The following is a 22,452-nucleotide window of genomic DNA, read 5'->3' on the forward strand; positions in this document are numbered from 1 at the left end:
TCGCTTAACAATTAATTACACAACTATTTTAAAAAAATGCTTGGTCACCAAACAATAATGTGTAAAAGTCCAGGAGGAATATCTAAATAAATAAAAAAATAAAAACAAAATAGATAAAAAAATAAATAAACTAAAATAAAGTAACACGCCATTATCTCATTCATATGAGCAAGAGAGGTACGCCGTAGTTCCAATTACTGGTCACCTTTAAAAGTTGGCTCACTTTTCTATCACGCTGTTTCCGTTCCACCTTTGGTATTAAACTTTTCATCAAAAAGTAAGATGTTACCAGAATTAGGCTCATTACATTATTTAACGAAATAAAGCGATCCAAACCTTTCGCAAAACCGTGCATATTACTTTCGTTATTATAGTTTTTATTGCCAATTCTATTGTATACAATTTATTTAAACAAGAACTTAGAAAACCTATGCAATCACTTTCGTCAGCTGGTAGTTGCGATCTATAGTGCTTAAAATATATGATTTCTGCCACGGTAAATTAAAAACGTAATTGATTCTGAACAATTTCCTGCGTCGAGTTGACTTTCTTTGCCTGTAAAATCCACATTAAAATACGATCATTCTAATTACAACATTTCGGTCTGGTGAACACAAAAAAATGTCAAATTGAACCATATAGAAAAGTTGACAAACAAGGAAACTTAGTAGACTGAGACGCAGTACGATTTTACAGCAATAATAGCTAATACAAATATTTGGTATTGTCGCTAAACTAATAAAACTATCATTCAAGCCTTCATCAAAACCGTAGATCATTCGAGCACATTTTCAAAAATAACTTAATCTAATTTGTTATTTACATTACATAGAATTCAATTTAGATTTTTTTTTCTACTTCCTAGGTAGCGTGCGGACAGTGTCATTTTGCCACGTTAGTTTGGTTTTCCATGGATCCTAGCCAGTTCGGACATTTCCGGGATATTACCTCACGAGTTTGGGAGCAATCGGATATTTTCGGAGATATGGCCGCCTGGCTTGAATTTTGACATTTGTCAATTCTGACGGTCATGTCACTCAATATATTCGTGTGGTTTTGAAGAAATGTACCCATAAACAAACGGTTGTAGAAAAAGTATAGTATGCAACACGTTTTGATTTAAGTCACTCGTTTATTTAACTTGTGACTCAAATGCCGTTTACCACACTTGTTAAATGATATGGTATTTCTGCAGAGCAAAGATAATTTCGCATACGTAAATTTAGACACTTTTTAAAAGTAAAGAGTAAGAGCAAAAATTAATAGTAATTGTAGCGACAAGGTTAATAGATTCTAATATTATAATATAAACACGTATATAACGTAACACTGCCAATAACTAGGCTGGTCCCTCTGTATTTAACAAAACATTTTCCTATTGTCTTTCGAGTTCAATTTTTTTATCGCTTCAAGTTAGGAAATAGTTTTTGATAAGTTTACAATTAATATTATTTCTCCTCGTTGCTTTTATTTATCGCAAAAATTTGTAATTTTTTCTAATGGCCATTTAGGTATTAATTACATGAAACATTTTTTTTCGTAACACTGCCTATAACTTAATTCGTCTGTATTTTAACAAAACCTTTATTTTCCTATAGTTCGGTTTTTAGGATTTTTTATCACTCCAAGTGAGGAAGTTGTTATTGTTAAGATTACAATTAATAATATTTCTCCTCGTTGCTTTCATTTATCGCAAATTTAATGGTTACTACCACTACATGCAAAAATCAGATAAGATAGACAAGAATGAAAGTGGACATAATTAGAACTGCAAAACTATGCAGGTTTGTATTGTTCAGAGGCAATTGGAAGGTCGAGTTATCAAGGACATATCACATTGGAAAAATATTTCCTCATTTGGCCCCCAATAAGTTCCGCTTTTTGCAGGTATAGCAAGTATTTTCTATTTGTTGTTCTTTTTTGTTGACAAATATAGAAAAGCTTGCATAATTCAAATCACGTGAAAAATGCGGGACCTACAAAAAAAGAAACAAATTTGTTGACTTCTCTCAACAAATAATATTAATCGCCACACCCAGCTAAATCGCTAAACAGAAAGCACCTGTTGTTTTTCGACAATGACCTTACTTTGCATTACTTACATCCTACGTAGACTGAAACGGCGGCTAACAATAAAAATAGCAAGAATATCGCTATAATTATGCAACCGCAGCGTGTTTGAGCCGAAAGCTTCTTCCTCGTGAACCTTATGTCGGAATCCGACGATAGGATTGAGCTCGGCGATCTTCTGAAGTTCCTGGTTCCTCTTATTGAGCTTACAGTACTGACAGACATCTGAAACGAGGAAAAATTCTTATAAATTTTTGAGGGTACTCCATCAAGACCAAGTTGTGCTATCTATTGAATGAAAAAACATCTGCAAAGCAAAGCAAAGGTAGTCTTTACTTTTATTGATTTTATAAAATACGTCACGTCAACTTTTGATTGAGGTATGTGATTATTATTGTTTTTTTTTTCTTTTGTGTGTTCTTTCATATCCAAGATTGGCTCTTAGTCGTAGGTTTTTATCTAGTATTTTTTATTTGTGCTTATTAAACATATTAAACGTTGGCCAAAAATCAGAGCTTTAATTTGTTATGTTAGAACCGATCTCCACTATTCAAGTTAGAACTGAGGAACATAATGGATATTAATTTTATTTTAAATATTTGGTGAAAATAATGTAAAACAGATATTAGAGATGTCAATGTCAAATTTTCCGCAGTAAAGCAAAAGAAATTTGATATTATGCAGGAATATTTCTCCAATTTCATTCAAAGCTCAGAATATCTTGAATTTGATATAGCGAGCAAGATTCAACAAAACAGATTTTGGGTTTGTATTTTGGTGCATTTTTATTTGAAATTTTATGCGTTATATCATTTATTTTTTTAAAGTAAAATGGACTTGTTTCTGTTATAAAAGACGAAAAGCCCAACATTTCCGAGATTAAGGAATTCATTGTTTGATGGTGCTTTTTCTTTGGAGTCGACTTTATTATTATTAGTATTATTATTATTTTGATATTACTATTAATTATTTTAATCTCATACTGGTTCTTAACATTACTTCACATTTTTTAGTGTGTGATTTGATTCACGCGCAAGAGACATTTTGTTTGGGGCATCTTTAGATAACCAAGGGTACCCATCGATGAAGGTCGCAAACATTTTAAAGCAGCACGTGGGTTTCTCTGCACCATACGCGGTAATAGATGGTTTCTACACATCCCGATGTTCAATTCAATTTGCAATGCAATATTTTGCAATATCCGACATTTAAATGTTATAAATATTGTTTCCTACGTGTTCATCTTTGATGCCGAATACGTTTCTTTTGTCTTGGCGGTGCACAACAAGACGCTGCTATTATTCAGGTGCTACTAAGAACAAACTTCGACGTAATTAGAATTACAGTTTTTTGTTAACCGTTACGCAAAACCTGATGAATTATTCAACATCTAAATTAGTATTTTGAAACGACAAAACTTTCTTCAGCAAAAACGTCTTCAATTAATACCATTGCCAAACCTAAACAAACCAATTAATTTTTTAGATAGAAGCGACACGATTTGTATTGGATGGTCTCTTGACTTGCACAACGGAGAGTCATTAATTGTTTTTAACCCTGCATTTTTTTATAACAATGCAGAATTAGAGGTTAAGCTTGATAAGGGATTTAATAGAGAACCTATACCTAACCTATATATGAAAGTAATTTTTAGTGAATGTGACTAGCTTTAGATTTTAGGCATAGCATGACTTTGTTGAATTTAAAATTGAACATTATAAATTGATTATGTTATGTTAGTTTGGAATAATTTTTAGCCAGTTCTAGTTCCACAAAAAAAGAGTAATATTTGGTGATATCAGTGGATTATTTCTTTAACAGTAAGCAAAAATATATTCTACGACTATGAGTTAACTACAACAATAATCATCTATTTCCATCAATGCTAGTTTGAATTTAAAACAATTTCTAAATTTATTGCCATTTATATATGCAACTAATACAAATCTATCAATTCTCCAGACTCGTTTCCACAAATAAAATGCAAAAAAAAATAATAGCACGTTCAGAAAAATCTGGAAAAAATATTGATATTCTAGCAGCCTATTAAAAAATCTAACAGTTGAGGAATAGGATACTAAATAATATATTCCTCGAAATTATGTATCAAGATTAATCAAGGCTCTAGTTGCACTGGTCCCATACAATAATAGAAAAAAAGAAAACAACAAAACAAATTTATTATCAACGGAACATAATATAAATTGCACCCACTTTTCCGACCTTGTGGAAAGCGAAATAAAAAATAGTATATTAAGCAACAAGTGCGGTAAACGGCATTTGACTCACGAGTTTATTTGACACGAGCGGAGCGAGTGTTTAATAAACGAGTGAGTTAAAAAGTTTACCCAACGTGTTGCATACTATACTTTTTTTACGACCGTTAGTTTTTAGGTACATTTTCGCAAAACATGAATACATTCACTGACATAACTGTCATAATTGACAAACGTCAAAATTCAAAGCGTGGGAAATATCTCCGAAAACATCCGATTGCTCCCAAAACCGTGCGGTAAAATCCCGGAAATGTCCGAATTGGCTCGGACTCGTGGGAAACAAAACTGACGTGGTAAAGCGGCGCTTTCCGCACGCTAGATCGGTGCGTAATTAGGTATTTTACAGACGGGACTAGAAAAAAGTATTTTTTTAATAACTTGAAACATTTGTGAATTTTTTAAATCATTATAAATCACTGGAAAAATCTTATAGCTACTAGAGATATAGGGGCTCTGTTTATGCCGATAACACAGAAACTTATGAAGCAACTATGAAAAAAGTTTTGGGAAGGTCCATTCAACATGCGCATGCCCGAGATTTAAAATTTCGGTTGACCTTGGAGAATTGAACAATCAACATGGCCGTAAGTTTTGATGCGGCGTTTTTACGGCAGAATTTTTTCAAAATGTGCCTAGATCTGGTTAAATGTTCTAGGAAAACGACTTAATTTTCCCTTAAGGAATACTTGAGGAAAACTCCAGGTGCTGTTGAATAATTAAGTTTGTATCTCCAGAATAATTGGATACACAATATATGCTCCAAATAGGTTAATTTAACCTATTCGGATTTCATTTTTGTCGATCGACGAGACCGGTTTATATTTTTAATTGTTGTAAATCACACCGATTAGTTATACTGACCTACCTTACCGTCCGTGGCGATCTCTTTCCGAGAAGAATTGTAGGTCATCGCACCATCCGAGGCAAATAGCAAATATTATGAGTGACGCGACTAAAAAGTTCCGTTATTTATTGTAGAACACAAGATTTAAAGATTTAAAAGTGCCAGCGTCAACCCATTAGTGTTTTAATATTTATATTGGAAAGTAGGCCGTTTCGTACATATTCGCTTAAAAATTCCTCCTATATACGGCCCACTAGGAAATTTACATCGTATAAAATTATTTTGGCTTTACATTGTAAGGAAATTGTTTATAGCGTTTTTCGTACAACTAATGCCTTTAGTGTAACTGGGTAAGCCTTCAGATTTGATGCAAATTTATTACATAATAACAATAGATAATTTAAATTTCGGAAATGTTAATTGTGATATTTGTTTATAAATAGTAAATAGCACAATTAACAAATATAATAAAGGCTGTGTTATCAAGGAGTTCCCTAAAAAATATTAAAAATCTGTATAAAAGGAGATTACTTTCGTACTTAGACCCAGTGAATGCTTAAAATAAAAAAAGAATGTGGGAGTCAAGGTTATCAAATTATACGCTTTACAGTTTTTGACTTGAATATTACATTCATTGAAACATTCACTTCATATTAACGTGTAAAAATTTTTGATTTGCCTAAAATCACGGAAATAAATTACCCACTTACAGAGTTCATTGAACTCACCTTTTCTTTTGTGTATTCACAAAACATTAAGTTATTTGCACAAAATATGTTTGCGGCAGTAGGTTCATTTGAAACTTTATTAGCTATTATCATTATTTCGTTAAACTGCGTTGACAAAGTATTTGTAAAAATGGATTTTATTGTTTCTATTTCCATTTACCGTAAATCTACTGACATTTATAATTGAAAAAAGTGGGAATTTTGCATTGATTTGCGTGTCACGTTAATGGGATCTTTTGAAGTGAATGCATTCGTACTCCTTTGCAACAAGGTACCAAAAACTACTGGCCGCAGAGGAAATATAAATCACGAGAATTATAGTAGAGAATCCGTTTATCAAATACCGTATAATAAACTTGGTTTTTAGTTTTAGTTAATATAATCAAAATTCCTTCTTTGCATCATACAATATGTAATCCATCAGGACGAGAACTCAAAAATTATCTCATTTTCAGGCAACACTTTTTAAATAAATTAAGCCAAATTCAGGATATATTTCACTAATTAGCAAAAATGTATTGCTGTAGATTCTACATATCCACTGGGCATGAAAGTTTGGGTATTCTTGCGTATGATCGATCATTTCATGCCACAAGCTTCACACAAGTTAACCTCGTAAGTGGTTTAAAAAAAAGAAATAAGAATCGAATGAGGAATCTCGACGAACTAATATACATAGTGGACCAGGTATATGGTTGACAAGATTTAACATTTGAAACGAAACAATTTGTTACGATATTACGATTGTAGCAAATCTACAAGAGGAAGAACAGGAATTTTAATATATGTGTTTAATAATTTGATTTATTTTTTTATATAACAATTTAGAGTAAGTGATTTTACTTGAATAAAATTGTAGTTTTTTCTGCCCTTTTACACCACAGGCTTTCGGGAATTTGCATACTCGCCCAATAAAAGCACTTTCGAGACGTGTTATACGGACACCGTGTGTCAAATCAAACGATCCACTATACGATCCGGAAACCCATAGGAGATACGAAAACAAGTTTCGTGCAAAAGTTTCTTGGAGCCTCCTGAAGATTTAAAACATTATAATTATAATTTTGTTGATACAGGGTCTCAGAAGTGTCCCCCGACATCACCTTTATTATTTTAAATGCAACACCCTGAATATTTCGACATTTTCGGAATGCTTGGTTAAAATAAAGGTCACTTTCTAAAGAAATTCCTATTCGAATTTTGCCTTAACAATTAACAAAATCTCAAGATTTGGAATTTGGAATGGAACAAGCAATAATTTTATTCAGATATCAATTCTAGGACAAAAAAAATGTAAGTTTGTAATTTATCCTATTATATTTAAATTTTACTTACTTTTTGAGATATTCGAGGTTTAAGATGACACCCGTATAAATTGAAATTAAAGCTGCCCAGATTAGGTCACTTGTTTTGAATATTAGGTATTTTTTAAACAACAAAGACATACTACTTTTTTTAAAGATACTACTCCAGATATTCGAATAAAACATATTGCTACAATACATGCTGTCTATTAATAAGTGGAGATTTTTGGGAAAAATCGACTCTAACAGATTTAATGACTTCAGAATTCATATTTAAAGAAATATTTAATAGTTAACTAACCTAGCTTGGTTGAAAATACCTAATAACAAAAAATAAATACGTAAAGTTTATAGGCTAACTAAACATTTAAACAAATTTGAATAAATAAATCTACACAACAAAAAAAAACAGAAACAAATAACTAACAGAAAACTTAATGATTGTAATATTGTAATGTATTTTCAATATATTGTCCATCTTCTGTAATACACATTGTATAGCGCTTCACAATGATGGACACCGCATTTCTAACAGCATCACTATTATTTAATGCAAGAACCTCTTGTCTAATTTTTGAACCTCGAATTTTTTTAAACCTCGAATATCTCAAAAAGTAAGTAAAATTTTAATATAAGATAAATTACAAACAAAACAAAAATATAGTGTGTGTGTTCCATTTGAAAATCCTGAGATTTTGTTAATTGAATTCGCCACAACGGCACCACCTATTTGGGACTCCCTGTATAAGCTGAGACGCATCTGTCAAACTGATTGAGTAGTGCATCATCTCCTTAGTCTGAGGTTAAATTTTCGGTGCAATACCTGGATCAGTAGCTTTACAACACAATTTTATATGGGGCAATCAAAAAATTAAAAAAAAAAAACGTAACCTCAATTTCTGCCTAAACTATGCAAAATTTGAATAGGAATTGCTTAAGAAAATGACCTTTATTTTAATCAAGGGTTCCAAAAATGTCGAAATATATAGGGTGGACTTTTTAAAATAACAAAGTTGATGTCGGGAAATACACTTTTGGGACACCCTGTATCAACAAAATTATAATATTTTAAATCTTCAGGAGAGTCCAAGAAACTTATGTAACAAACTTCTTTTCGTATCGCCTATGGGTTTCTAAATCGTATAGTGGATCGTTTTATTTGACACGCGGTGTACAGTATTTTTTTTTTATACTAAATCAGTGTTGTGCTACCGAACGAATATTAAATTCATACTGGGGATCAACGCCAATGTCAAAAAAATTTTACTTTATTTATTTAGTTGCTAGGGAAACCATCCGAACGTCACATGTGAACTATTTTGGGTGTAATATTAGGTCGAAATGTTACATACTGTTTTACATAAAGTTTTTGTTCCCCTTTTTTTTAGCATTCTGTCAAAATCACTTACGTACGCCATTGTCAATTACCAATAATACCAATTAATACTTTTTAATGTTAATTGTAGTTTTTAACACATGAGTGGTTATTTAAATAAAGTTTTTTCTTTACTTTTCCAAACAAACAAAATAAGATATATTTGTAATTCGGACTTCGCTAACCAATGTGGCGAGCCATTTCGTACGTTTCCGTTACTTTGGATACGGGTTTGGTAACTATTGTATGTTTTCGCTACATTTTAGTCACTGATAGTATTTTGACGTTTACCACACATCCCTCAGTGAATATACTCATCCCCTTTTGCAAGAATGTACCCAAAAATTAGTGGTTGTAGAAAAAATATACTGTGAAATACATTAAAAAATAAAAGTTCGTTAAAGTGTTCGTTATCCAACTTGTTGCATAGTATACTATTTTGAAAGTCAATGTATATTATATAGATATATCGTTCACAGTCGCAGTCCATGGTCAGTTTAATATACTCTTATACAGCTCACCCAAATATATCTTATAACAGCGTCAGCAATTTTTTTTTGCAAAAAAATTCTGTCGCAATCCCTGACGCAAAAATTTTTGAATATATTTTGCCTTTGTCTTTTTTTTTCTCTAAGTTTATCACCGCGTATCTTGAAAAAGAAGTAATTTGGGAGATCCTTTTATAAATGATTTTTATTCATAAAAATTGTTTGCCTCTCAACTATTAGAGATAATCGTAAAAACTTGACCAACCCAGCAGCAATTAACTCTATACAATTGAATAATAAACATTATTCAAACCTTTATACACGTTAAGGCGTTTTATTAGTAAGCGCAGATTAGATTTTAATGTCTTTCCAGGGTATTTAAATAATGTTTTTCTACTTGCTACTCTATAGTACTACTCAATCATGCACCGATCAAGCGGAAACTACCACTTTAAGAAGCCAAAGTCGTAAATGATTGTCGCGAGCCACTTTGGCCAATTAGACACTTACTACTTTAGTCGCGGTTTTAGTATGGGCTCTTTTCGGCAGATTTTAGACATACCAAGAACAAAGGGTCAAGGAAGGATTCTAATAGCTATAGAGGAATAAGCCTATTGTGCAACAAGGTTTTAGATATAACCGATCCACAGTGGACGCCATATTTATTCCTACGCAACTAATTGAGAAGTTATTTAATTTAATTTAATAAACACATATTTGTCTGCTTTGTGGATTTGACGAAAGCATTCGACAGAATAAATCTCCAAGACGTGATTGATCGATTCTGGTTGGAAATAACATTCACTCCAAATATATACAAATAATCAGAGAACTAAATGTTAACAATAAAACACGGATTAAAACAGAAAACTGCCTGACCCAAGAACTTATAATAAAGAGCAGTATCAGACAAGGTGACAGTTTAAGCCCTACCCTCTTCAACATGGTAATGGATAAGATAATGTGAAACTAATGAATGGCGCATATCGAATGAGAAATAGCTCTCTGAAGATTCTCTGCTATGCGAACCATGCTGTTCTTATAGCGGAGACTGAAGATGAGCTGCAACGACTACTACATAAACTCGAGGAAACTCGAATGAGATATAACGTGATCATCTCCACTGAAAAGACACAAGCTATGGTGATTAGCAATGAACCGATACAGTGCAAGGTCATGACATTCAGTTATTTAGGGGTCAGCATATCCAGCTCCAGAGATGTGATAGAGGCAGTTCGAGCACAAATTAATAAAGCGACACGCATTGGAGGATATCTGAGATACGCGACCTGGAAGAACAAATATATGTCAACTGAAAGTAAAGTCAAATATACACATACAAAACATGTGCCATCATATACCGCGCAGACAAGATAACTCAACAACAAAAAGAATGCTCCGAATCGCGGAAATGAGAATACTGAGGAATATAAGAGATCCGATGGGCAGCGAATCCAATAGAACAGAGCTACCAGAAGCTACCAAGAAGATACCAAGAAGCTAATGGTTGTAGGAAAAGTATAATATGCAACACGTTGAACTTCTTCCGTCAATCGTTTATTAAACACTCGTCCGCTCTTGCAAAATCCTGACTAATGTGTCGTTTATCAAACTTGTTGCATAATATACTATTGTTCTCTCAAACGGACGGTTAAAGGCCCAAACAATTGATTTTTTTTTTAAATGCCTCAAATGTGTAAATTGAAAAAATATGCCATTCCGTGCACGAATGAACGTTGACATTTTTTTTACATAACGTTTGCAACATTCCATCGACCGCAGTTTGGTTTAAATTCGGTGCCTGTAGCGCGAAATTTGTTATTGTTGCGACACCGTCTATAAAATAATAGCAACATTACTCGGTTTGAAAGTTGCGGCCGACTGGCGGCATTTTGAACACGACCCGAACTAAGGATACATAAAAAAATAGCTGACATTTAGCCATTTTGAAGAATATGGTTATCCGCCTCGAGCGAAATGGTAAAACACGGCGAACGATATTGGAAAGTACAATTTATGGCGGAATATTGTCGGAAAAACACAGACTATTGATCGGCACGTAATATTGGCCTAGTTGTGAAAAAAACTTAAATTTAAAGTAAAAGACCGCAAAAAGAATGTTAGGAGCCAAAAAAGTAAACACAAATAAATACATTTTAAGAAATGAAGCAGATAAAACATTTTGCCTCAGAATTGGATAAAGAAAAGTGGAAATGTAGTTGTCGAAATTATTTTATTAATAAAGGAAACTAGTCGAAACTATTACTACTACTAACTATATATCTTTGTGCTTTTTGGTTGACCATATATAGAATGCTCTTTCAACTAACTATCATGTCGAATTTAACTTAACCAACTACAAATTAAATAAAGGGACACAAAGTGTGATTTTAGTTTTCTTTTAAAATACATTTTTGGGCAAAATATCTTACGCAAAGTTTTTAAAATTATCTCCAAATAATTAATTTAAAAACAGTTGGTTTTTCGCAAGTATAATTTTGTCAGACTAATTTAATTCCAGTGATAATTATATTTTTGATGCGAAGCAAAAAACACAATTCAAATGACTCGTTAGTTTTAAATAAGTAAGTTCTTTTTATTATTGGCTTTGTATGTAATGTAAACTTAAATATACAAATAGGCTCAGTATGGTTGGCACGCGTAAGCTACAGTCCTAAGTTTTATTTTAATTATCTTAAAATCAAGTTGAAGAAATGCTCTCTTAAAAGGTGTTCTTTTTGGTTTCTTAATTAATTATTCGTTGTTGGTAGTCTAAGATGCGGCTGAACTCGAACAATACTTATTGTTTTCCAAATATCATACTTGATTGTAGGTACACTACTTCTCGATTTATATTGCGTCGGGTATGTCAGTTGTCTGAAACTAAAGAAGTCAGCCGCATGTCAGGAAATATTGTTCAAGTTCAGCCCCATCTTAAAGCACTGAGAACAAAGATAGTTAAGAAAACAAGAAGAACTCTTTTTAGGAGAGTGATTCTTGGTTACTTTATTAGCTCTCTCTTCAGGGAGCTGTCTGAAACTAAAAAAGCATGTTGGCCGAAACGTCAACACGACTTAAGAGAAAACCAGAAGAGTCCTTACAAATTTCACAGCCCGCAAAAATTCTTCGAAAAGTCCTACTTACATTATTATATTAAGCAAATAATATATTAGCAATTAAAGCTAATTTTCTCACCTTGGAATCCCAAGAATTTTTCCGGTGGCTTTTGTGATCCATGGAAATTGTCATTATCGTTAATTACTCGGACAGGAAAGCCATTCGACCCAGATATTTCGGATGCACTGCTCGGTTGACACACTTGCTGTTTGTTTACAATTTTACTCAAGTCACGTCACGATGAGTCGATGTTTAACTGTACCAAAATCGCGTTAACAAACTACACAATCCATGTTACTAAACACTTTGGGAATATCTTGTCGATTATTGCTACACCGATTCGTGTCCGTGTTCGGAGACAAGGTTCTCACACATGACTTACGGGGTTTGTGTTGTTCTCGTGATTTTCACTTCAACGTATTGATCCTATCTGCAGCGGTGTGACTTTCTCCTGCAACAGATTAATAATTAAGATTTATTAATTTATATGAATATAAGTTGGAGCGCATTAAGAAGTCAGTTAACGACGTATCACGTTTGAGAATAGAAAATGAACACGCAACGCGTTCAGGGTGAAATCATTCGGTTAAACAATTCCTTATTTTTATCAAACGCCCTTTTTAAGGTAAAAAGTTCGATGTTTATTCATATAGATCGGTCGTAGAACTCACAGAAATCGATACATCTCACACAGTTTTATATTACTCGGAAAATTATAATTCTATCTACTCAAATTTGAGTAACCTCGGGGTTACAAGGTCCTTCTCTATAAGGCTTTTGTTTATTTATTTCATTTAATTGTTTGCAAAAAACAACTTCTTTTTCTTTATAGCCTGTTGAAGCTTGTTGGAGAATAACTTACAACTTAAAATTATTGCCCCTAAATTTAATTCAGCCATCAGCAAGTCGCTATATTTTCCCTCTTCCTACTCTAAAATACCCATTTTAAAACGTTAGCTTCAAGTCAATTAGAGCGTTTCAGATCCTTTAGTCACAGGATGAAAGCGATTGTCTGTTTTCGATAGATATTCAAAGCTTTTGTGGTATTATTCTTGCAGTAATTTTCATCGTGTCGGTTGTAGAAGAACTATATTATATAACTCATTTATACATTTCGAAGAAACTTCCACTGGCTACTGTAATACTACTTACAAAAATTATTGAATAGAATTTGCTGACGTTTCGCCAATGATCCTGTGGACTTCGTCAGAGGTTAGCTGAAACTGTCGGCCAGTTAGATTCAACAACAACCGGCAGGAGGAATCAAGAAGTTTTGTAAATAGTAACACATTTACCTACTTCTTCAGACAATCGTGTATTAAATTATTATATTATATGGTTTATAAAACTTCTTACATAGTACCGATATTGATTTTCGATGCTTGTTGAGCTATATCGCATCCCTATTTGAAAATTCTGAAAGAAGAAAGAAACCATCCACCACTACTACGACCTTGTTAAAGATTAAAACGTATAATAAAATTCAACGAAATTTGGAGGATCGTTTAAAAACGAAATACAAAATATTAATAAATAATAATTAAGTGAAAAAATGTAATTTTGCTTTTAATTGTTTTTGCTTTTATATTTGAGCATTCTTGGTTATAATTTTTTTTTCCGTAATACATAAGCAAACAACAAGAAAAAGCATACAAGTGTAGGCAAATGAGAACAAACATTTATTTTTTATTTCAATTTTCTCACTGACGGATGCTTCTTTGAAATTAAATATAAATCTAGCTAAAAATAAATTTTATAGAGACGATCTTTACTGTAATAACGACCAATCGACAAATAAGCGATTCTGTTCTAATCTATTCTCTTCAAATGAAAATTTTTATTTTTATTTCTAAAACATTCCACGTGTTATGTGGTGTAGGCAGAAACGGCACTTTTATGTAATAATGGCTGACTCCTCATTTTGGGTCAATTTGTACAATGCAGAGTTCGAAATTTCGGCTAATACATAATTAACCAATTAAATGTGGGAATTTCGTTTTGTTCCGTGTTATATAATTAGTTGTTGCGAGTGAGTTTAACAGATTTCATTAATATATTAACTAAGCGAGGATTTACGAATTCATGTTTTCCAAAGAACTGTTTCTCACAATAGAAAATTTGCACGATACCTTGTTGGTCAACATAAATAGCACTATCGATTTGTAACAACAAAACATACCGATACTTTAGAATCACTTGCTAAGGTAATCCTTTCTATGACATTTAAGGAGCCGTGATGGAACGTGAACAGAACTAACCTTTATGTACCAAACTGGACCCGTTTTATTATGGCACGTTTATTTTTTTATTAGAGAATAGTTCTCTTGGGTGCGGTAAAAACGAAATAATATTGGAGAAACATTGCCAAAAAAATATTCAATACTGTAGGAAACGTGGCCGCGATTTTAAGTACACTTTCAAACATTATTTTTCATGTTAATAACGATTTCGATATATTATATATTTACTCTATATTTCCTGTTTTATAATCAATTCAAAAAGTCACGGACTGGTGTAGTCTCCCGAAAAACAATGAAATTCTTATGGAAGAATGCCGCAATCGTTATGGTCTTATTATAATGCGGTAGGTGCGTTTGTGGGCAACGCAGAATCGTTACTGTTACTCCTTTCGACGTACAGGGTGTGCCAATGGTATACCTACACTATAGGAATAGATTCTCTGGTGGTGCTAAAAAACCCAAAACCTTTTAGTTTCAGGACTACAGCGCATAAATTACTTTTTTCTACTTGATAGAAGGTTCAGTACTAGTTGAAAAAATTCTTAAAAAATAACTTTTTGTTTTTGTTGATAATATTTGAATAATATTACATTAAAAAGTAATCCTTACACACAAATTATGGAAGTAGAAAGTAACCACACAAATTTACTTTTCAGTAAAAAATTACTCATTGCAAACTTTTAATTCAGACATTTACAGACCTCCAGGTTAACACAAAGTAGTTATTTTGTTGTCGGTAGTGCACCACGGAATATTTGTTGTGATTTCTAACATTTAAATCAATTTCCACATTTGCCTTTGAATTTCAGTTTTTTTTTCTATTTTTTCTTCTTTTTTCTTTTTCAAAAATTTTTTTGCAAGTACGATCGCGCAGACATCCTTTCAAAATATTGTTTTCGAAATAAAGGGCCAATTGATTCTCCTTTGTTCCGCCTACAACGCAAAAGGAACTGAAAATCAATTATTTAGTTTGATCTGACCGAGAAAGAAAATATTTCGCCGCCTACCGAGACTTTCGTTGCTTTCTTCTGCCAATCTCCTCGACTTTTGTTTCACGTTTTTCTTATTGGATTTCTTTGTTCGTGCTCCAGATTAATTTGACCGATAAAGTTTATTCATTCGTGAAAATTGGGTGTTGGTAAACGCTCAGGTTGCACGAGTGCGAGGCGGCGATATGGGTATAATACCGTTGCAATTACGTTGCCGTTGATCGAAGTAAAAGTACCTTTTATTACAAATAATACAGTTATTTTAATTTATATACCCCTCTCGTGCAATGTGATTGCTAGTACCACGGCAAGAACATGTTTCATAAATAAAAAAGGTATTAGAAAAATTTTCAATTTATTCAAAGGGATATACTGTCTTCCTGACTCAGAAATATGTAATTACGTCTCACTGAAAGGAAGTCAAGCTAAATAAAGGAAGGTTTATCATGAAACCATGAAGATGAAGATTTGAATTGATGGAATCAAATATTATAATAATATCATTTATTGCATCTAGGAGAAACCTCCATTAAAAGAAATAAAGTGGCTTACATAAACTACAAAAGTAAAAGAGAGGTAAAATATAAGAAACAAAAATAATATTTTTTATAAAACTTCTGGATTCATTCTGCGTCGGTTTCTGTTGAGTCGAACAGTTTCAGTCAAGCTCTGAAGAAGCCAACAGGATGATTGGCGAAGAACGAAAAAAGTAGTAAAGACCCTATTCATTTGTAAGGTTGCATAATGTCTTCTTACCAAATTAAGCAGCAGCTGATTAAATTTTTAGAGTTTTATCGCAATTTTTGGTCTCTTTTACTGCTTTTTCGAGAAAAACATGAGCGCTACATATGGCAGCCTAACCGTAGTGCTAAACTATCTATTACTGCGCGCGCAAATAGCATCTGGCACCCATTCGTTGGCTGCGAGAAAATATAATTTCTTAGGCAGAGATAAATATCAGAAAACACTACTATAATTTATAATAATTTGCAAATGTTTTTTATTTTCAAACAGTTTCATTAATTTCCTACGTGAGAACAGCATACGTATCTAGATATCGATGACACATTACGCTGAGTTCGCTGAACTGGAAAGTGGCAAAAATAATTGCGTTGACTATAACAGATAAAATAAACCACAACAATCGTATGATTGCAAATTATTGATCGGTGCAACTGCATTCACCCGTTTAACGGTAATACGAGGGATTGTGCAAAATCTCAATTGAAATCAAATTTCATTTAATATACCGCTTTTGATTTGACGATTGCCGAAAAATATTCTTCTTTCCTTTGCAATAAATAGTACCTAATAATAAATGTCTAATCTGTAAAATTTACAATTTGAATTAGAATGACAAAAGAATTGATGTCAAAAATACAGCCTGCTAATTGATTAATTTTTTTTTATTAAAAAAATGGTTATTTTAACAAACAGTAATTAGATATCTGGATTAACTCCATACAATATTTGACCGCAACAATTTTTATCTACTCCCCACTCTAATATAGCCAATTATGCACAGATCTAACCTAAGAAGATCAAAATGTTTCTCTACGTTCATAATATTCGACAGACCGGTAATAGATGGTGTATTATTTACGTATTTGATCCCAAAAAACAACTTGGCAATCCAATTCTTAGAGTCTGATCATTGCGCATAACCGTTCGGGCTTATGTTACTTTAACAGTACTCGCATTTAGCGACTGGTCTTACACGGCGATACTTGTTCGTATTAAATCAACTCTCGTTAATTTTTATATAAACCAGTTAGGTAGTTTTGTCAAGAAAGTTAAATTCATTAAAACATTTACCGTTACAGAAACCTTGTAATATAGCTCTTAATATTTGATTATTCGTTTCTAGTTCTGCCATTATTGTTCATTTACTGGACGTTTAAAGTGTTATGATTTATGTTTTAAGTGTGATATAGCGGTCCATTAGATGGGTGACTGACTTAGTAATGGTCGGCCAGACAGTTAAATTGTTTCCATTTTGTTATAAGTTGTTTCCTGTTATAAGAAAAATTCAGTCGCATTCAAGCATATTTAAAAAAAACTTTTAAATCTAGTCCTGTTTTAAATTTTATTTGATGGTCTATGTAATGACTAAATAAACTGTCCATTATTATACAATATATAATGTTTTGGAAAATGTTGAAGGGCCTAAGCATAATTAATTAATTATTCTATAATGCATATTATTTCAAATAATTCATTAATCGGACAATTAATTTTTCGGTTGTTTATTTGCTCTAAAAAGTAATCTAGCAATCATTAACAAGATTGCAGTCCTCTTTACCAGATGCGGCATATAAGGAATACGAAATAAACGATTCTAGAAACTGAAGAAAGTAGACCGAAGAAAGCTCCTTCCTGCAGGAAGTGCTCATATTCAAAGTCGAGTAGCTCACGTTGTATTATTATTAAAGCGCGAACCAATCAAATCAATTATTTACGTTAAAAATGCACGTTTTCAATATCGAACCGTTATATTATTATGTTAAAATTCTTAACCTTGCTTTTCGTATCATACTTTCATTATTATTTTTTGTACGGTGCATAAATTGGTTTGAAATAATTAAATTATTTGTTGCCTCAATTATTTTACGTCGCCTTTTTATTAAAATCATTGACATTATCGCTCCTACAGACTCAGGGGCTACATCTATTCTAAATTCCGAAGACATGAAAAAACGTTGACAAGGAACATTCAATATGCGCATGCGCGGGTCATCTCAAAATTTTCAGTTTCAAGTCTCTCTTTCAATCAATAATAATAATAATGATCGTTGACAGTTGACGAACGAGAGTTTTTAGTTTGGATGTGCCATTAATATACCAAGAAAAATTTGAAATAAAAGATAAATGTGTGGAAATCCTACAATGGGTTGGAGCACCCAGCTCTGAAAATTTATGCCTTCTAATTAAACAATTCAAAGTCTTAAAACTGAAAAAACGCAAAAACCGCGGGTGTGTGGCGGAAAAAAAAGAGCTCGAGGACATTTTTTTACAAACTATTTCGTGAGGTTGAATAATACTCGCAACATTATAAGACAAATTGTCGTGACTTATGCCATTCGCGGTAGTTGATGGAGGCGATTATATTACCCCCGATTGCCCCTGGTAATTCTGCAACTATAATTTGAAAAGACATGAACTTTATAGACTTCCTGGCGAGGCAACGAACGAAAATGTCAGCCAGTAAACGGAGAGGTCAAAAACAGCTTCGGGTCAGTCAAAAAATGCGGGATCTGCATTACTTTGATTCGAGCGACTGGAACTGTTTTAAACGTCCATTCGTGTATATTTTTTTAATGCTTAGAATTTAAACAACATAATCCCCCGTTTTTCTTTATCGTTACTATCATTTTAAAAACTTTGAAAACGCTCCGTTGTTATCAAAAAACATCAGATTCGTTCGAGTAGCTATTAAATATTCTAGAGGCCTATGCTTATACTATACTTTTGCAGTCAACGTCGCATTAGATGTTTCGAATTTCGATTCCGGCTTTTTCCTTTAACCCCACATGACATAGCAAAAAGTTTGGTATATTGCGATTAAATTTGGATGGTGTTATATGAGACAATTTTATATTTTTTTACTAAAAATTAATGTTACATTATATAATTATTAATAATTAATAATCATTATATAACAATTATTATAATAAATAAAATTATAATAATTAAGTTAATTATGCATATCCTTAAATTTCCCAAATATGTATAATTGGTAAAACATTATACATATTTGGGAAATTTAAGGATAACGGAGTGTTCACTATACAGTGAGTATAGGGTGGGCCGTTCATCTTGGACACTACTTGGGAAACCTTAAGCGATGATGGAGCCAAAAGTTAAATTCAGTTAATTCAGGTATTACAAACATTTATATTATTTTAATTTCGTATATACAGGGTGTTTCATTTTTCGTGGGCGAGTTTCAACTTTCTTATTTTAAATGGAACATCTGGTATACTACTTCATTTTTGAATTCATACAAATTTCTAGATATATGTCACCTAAGTATAACCGTTTTTGACATTTTAAAAATTTGTTCATTCGGAAGCATTTATTGTTTCACTTAAATAAGTTTTTTGGTGACGAAGGACTGGAATAACGTACTTCCTAAGAAATTTCGATACATATGGCAAAATTATAAAAATGGGTAGTTTCCGTTTAAAAAAAAAAATTTTTGGAAATTTTTTTAATTTCATTTTTAATCTTCTTTTTCGCGTACCATGTATTATTATGAATCGACTTAGGATATATACACAAAATGTTTAGAATTTTGTATAAAATTCAAAAATGAAGTAATATACCAGGCGTTCCATTTAAAATAGGAAAGTTGATACTCGCCCACGAAAAATGAAACACCCTATATATACAACATTAAAATAAATTGAAGGTTTGTAATACCCCAATTAACTTTTGTTTTTATCTTTTGGCTTCATTCCCTATAGTTTCTGAGATAAGGTAGTGTCCCTATATATAAAGTCCGTCGCCCCCCTCTAACTGTTGAACTCTTTAGTATATTGCGATCAAATTTGGGATGGTATTGTATGAGACAATGGGTACTAAAAATGACATATGACAGTGAAAATGACGGCTTGACATAGTTCCGGTTTTTTTTCTATGACCCATAGGACACTTTATTTTCAATGTCTCTTTATCCCTAATTCAAATCTTAATTATGAAGACATTCAATTCATTCATTTTCAAATGGCCAGCGGTTTGATTTAATTGATTGATGATTTAATGATTAATTTAAAAAATAACCAAAAAATAAATGAATGCTAATAATAAAATTTTCATTGAAATATTATTAGTCGCCATTTGAAACTGAACTAATCGAATGTTTTCAGAAAAGGCCTTCAAAATTAAGTGTCACATGACCCACTAATCCAGAAAAAAATTAGTCGAATCTATGCTAAGCCCTTATTTTGACTTATGGAAATTTCATTTTTTGTAAAAAAAAAACATAATGAGCATTGTCTCATAGAATGTATTTCAAATTTCATCGCAATATACTGAATTGTTTAAAAGCTAGAGAGTGGGGGGCGACAAATTTAATTTTCGGTTTCCTTTTAATAATTCAGATATTATAGACTATAGAGGATCCGCGGAGATCAATATAACTTGTAAACCAGTTTGGTTCATGTGAAAATCAACATCATCGTACCATCAGGAATATATTTTTAAGAAAAGAGAAGAAAAAGATTGAAAAACAAAAAAAAAATGGATCATTAGAACAGTTAAAAAAGTAAAGACAAAGTTGTAGAAATTCAAAATGAACAAAAATAATATTTATTATAATATTAATAAATTTACCTTTTTTACCGTCGACCACCACAGTTGAAAATTTAAAAATGAATTATTCGCTAATGCTTTTTTTTTCATCTTTGTCTAGAATTTTTTGGTAAATATTTAATGAAACCACGTCAAAAGTTATGTATTTTAAATATTATTCTAAAATTTAAATAAGTAAATGTTTAATTTTGTGCGCTAAATATTAAAATATTAATTTTATTTATAAAAGAACTTACATACTTTGTATACGGTATAAGTTCCAACAAAATGGGTTTCACACCACTGATCACAGAGTACCAACGGTCACAGAGGTCAGTCACAAAAAAGGGGGCTAGACGCACACGAAAACTTCGCAAGCGGGTCGAAATATACGAGAACGCTTCCGTCTGGCGACGAATGGTAAAATGCGCTCTCTTGGAAAAGGCAGGTCTTCGCGCTAGTCTACCTCCGCGACACCATTCTCCAAATATACACACGCATAATCGGTGGTCAGTTGCCCCACTGTATCCATCGAAGAATGCCAATTTAAGTGTAAATTCCTCGTTCCGCTATTCCAAATTTTGAGAAAAATAGATGTCCTTACCTCATATCTACTGTTTCTGGATACTACCATTCAAATATTTTTCCGTATGACAATTCGATATAATTTTTTTCCTACAGGCCTTCCCTACGAAGAAATAACCCAAGGGGTCCAACTGGAAATTCGTTTTTCATATGTTTAGTTTATTAAGGGCGGAGACGTAGCAGCGGAACTTTTTAACACCCTGCATGATAAAGACAAAAATAATAATATAATATAATAAATAATAATAATAAATATGTCTAACTACAAAAAAGAAAAAAATATACAATTATACATACGATAAGATAAAGTTTACAATAATAATTGGTATAACAACGTAGTACATAACATATAAAAACAAACAGGAATAAAAATGAATAAAAGGAAGATACCGAACACAAATAAACAGTGGCCACCATCAAGAATAGGGTAGTATAGTAATATCCTTTATCTTCTGTTTGTATTCCTCTACAGAGTAAAAACAATACTCCAAAAAAAAAAATTATATTTTGGTTTTAAAATTTGTAAATAGCAAGTTTGTAACTTGAGTTGGAATTGAGTTGTTGAACTTAGGTCAAGAGAATTTTTCATGCTTTTGGTGTATTTAAACTTCATAGTTCGAAGCAAATTGAAGGAGCAAGTGGGATATTTATGATTATCTGTATTTGTAATACCTTGAAATATCTTGTGATATATGTATACCGATCGCAGTGGCATAACGCCAAGATTCTAAAACTACGGTTGATAATGGTCTCTATATCCTGCGTTGGATATAATTCTGATCGCTCTTTTTTGCATACGAAAAATTTTTATGGACTCTGCCCACAGAGTATAACAAAATATGAGAAAATTGTATGAAAAAGAGCATAGTAGCTCGAAACTAGACAATTCTTTTCAAAAAAGTTGACTCCAAGAGAGCCTATCATCCAGGACCACATCCAACAACCCCGCAGATCTTCCTTCCGAAATATTTACATTTGTTAAAAACACTAACGAGTAAGTTTTATCCTCATTCAATTTTAGACGATTCACTGTAAATCACATATCTACATGTTCTTTCGCAAACATTTGCGTTTGATGTTTTAAATGTAGAATCGTGTGCAAAATTAACTGCAGCTACAGGATCCATATTGCCAAAGAGGTCAT

General features: G+C 32.2%; 1 protein-coding gene across 2 annotated transcripts in view; it reads right to left on the reverse strand.

The window, feature by feature from the left end:
• The window catches only part of LOC132703906 (atrial natriuretic peptide-converting enzyme), a 30,968-nt gene extending 9,835 nt beyond the window's left edge, over positions 1 to 21,133 (reverse strand). The window contains exons 1-3 of one of the 2 annotated variants that reach the window (XM_060673433.1): positions 20,985 to 21,133; positions 12,281 to 12,653; positions 2,103 to 2,295 (exon numbers count right to left, since the gene is read on the reverse strand). In XM_060673433.1, coding sequence (XP_060529416.1) covers positions 2,103 to 2,295; positions 12,281 to 12,334 — 247 coding nt within the window. In that variant the 5' untranslated portion in view covers positions 12,335 to 12,653; positions 20,985 to 21,133. Of the gene's footprint in view, positions 1 to 2,102; positions 2,296 to 12,280; positions 12,654 to 20,980 lie in introns of both variants that reach the window. The other variant, XM_060673434.1, reaches the window with a different exon arrangement.
• Positions 21,134 to 22,452: the final 1,319 nt, after the last annotated feature.

Source organism: Cylas formicarius, unplaced genomic scaffold, assembly GCF_029955315.1.
Source record: "Cylas formicarius isolate icCylForm1 unplaced genomic scaffold, icCylForm1.1 PGA_scaffold_6__28_contigs__length_40554024, whole genome shotgun sequence".
NCBI classification, from domain to species: domain Eukaryota; kingdom Metazoa; phylum Arthropoda; class Insecta; order Coleoptera; family Brentidae; genus Cylas; species Cylas formicarius.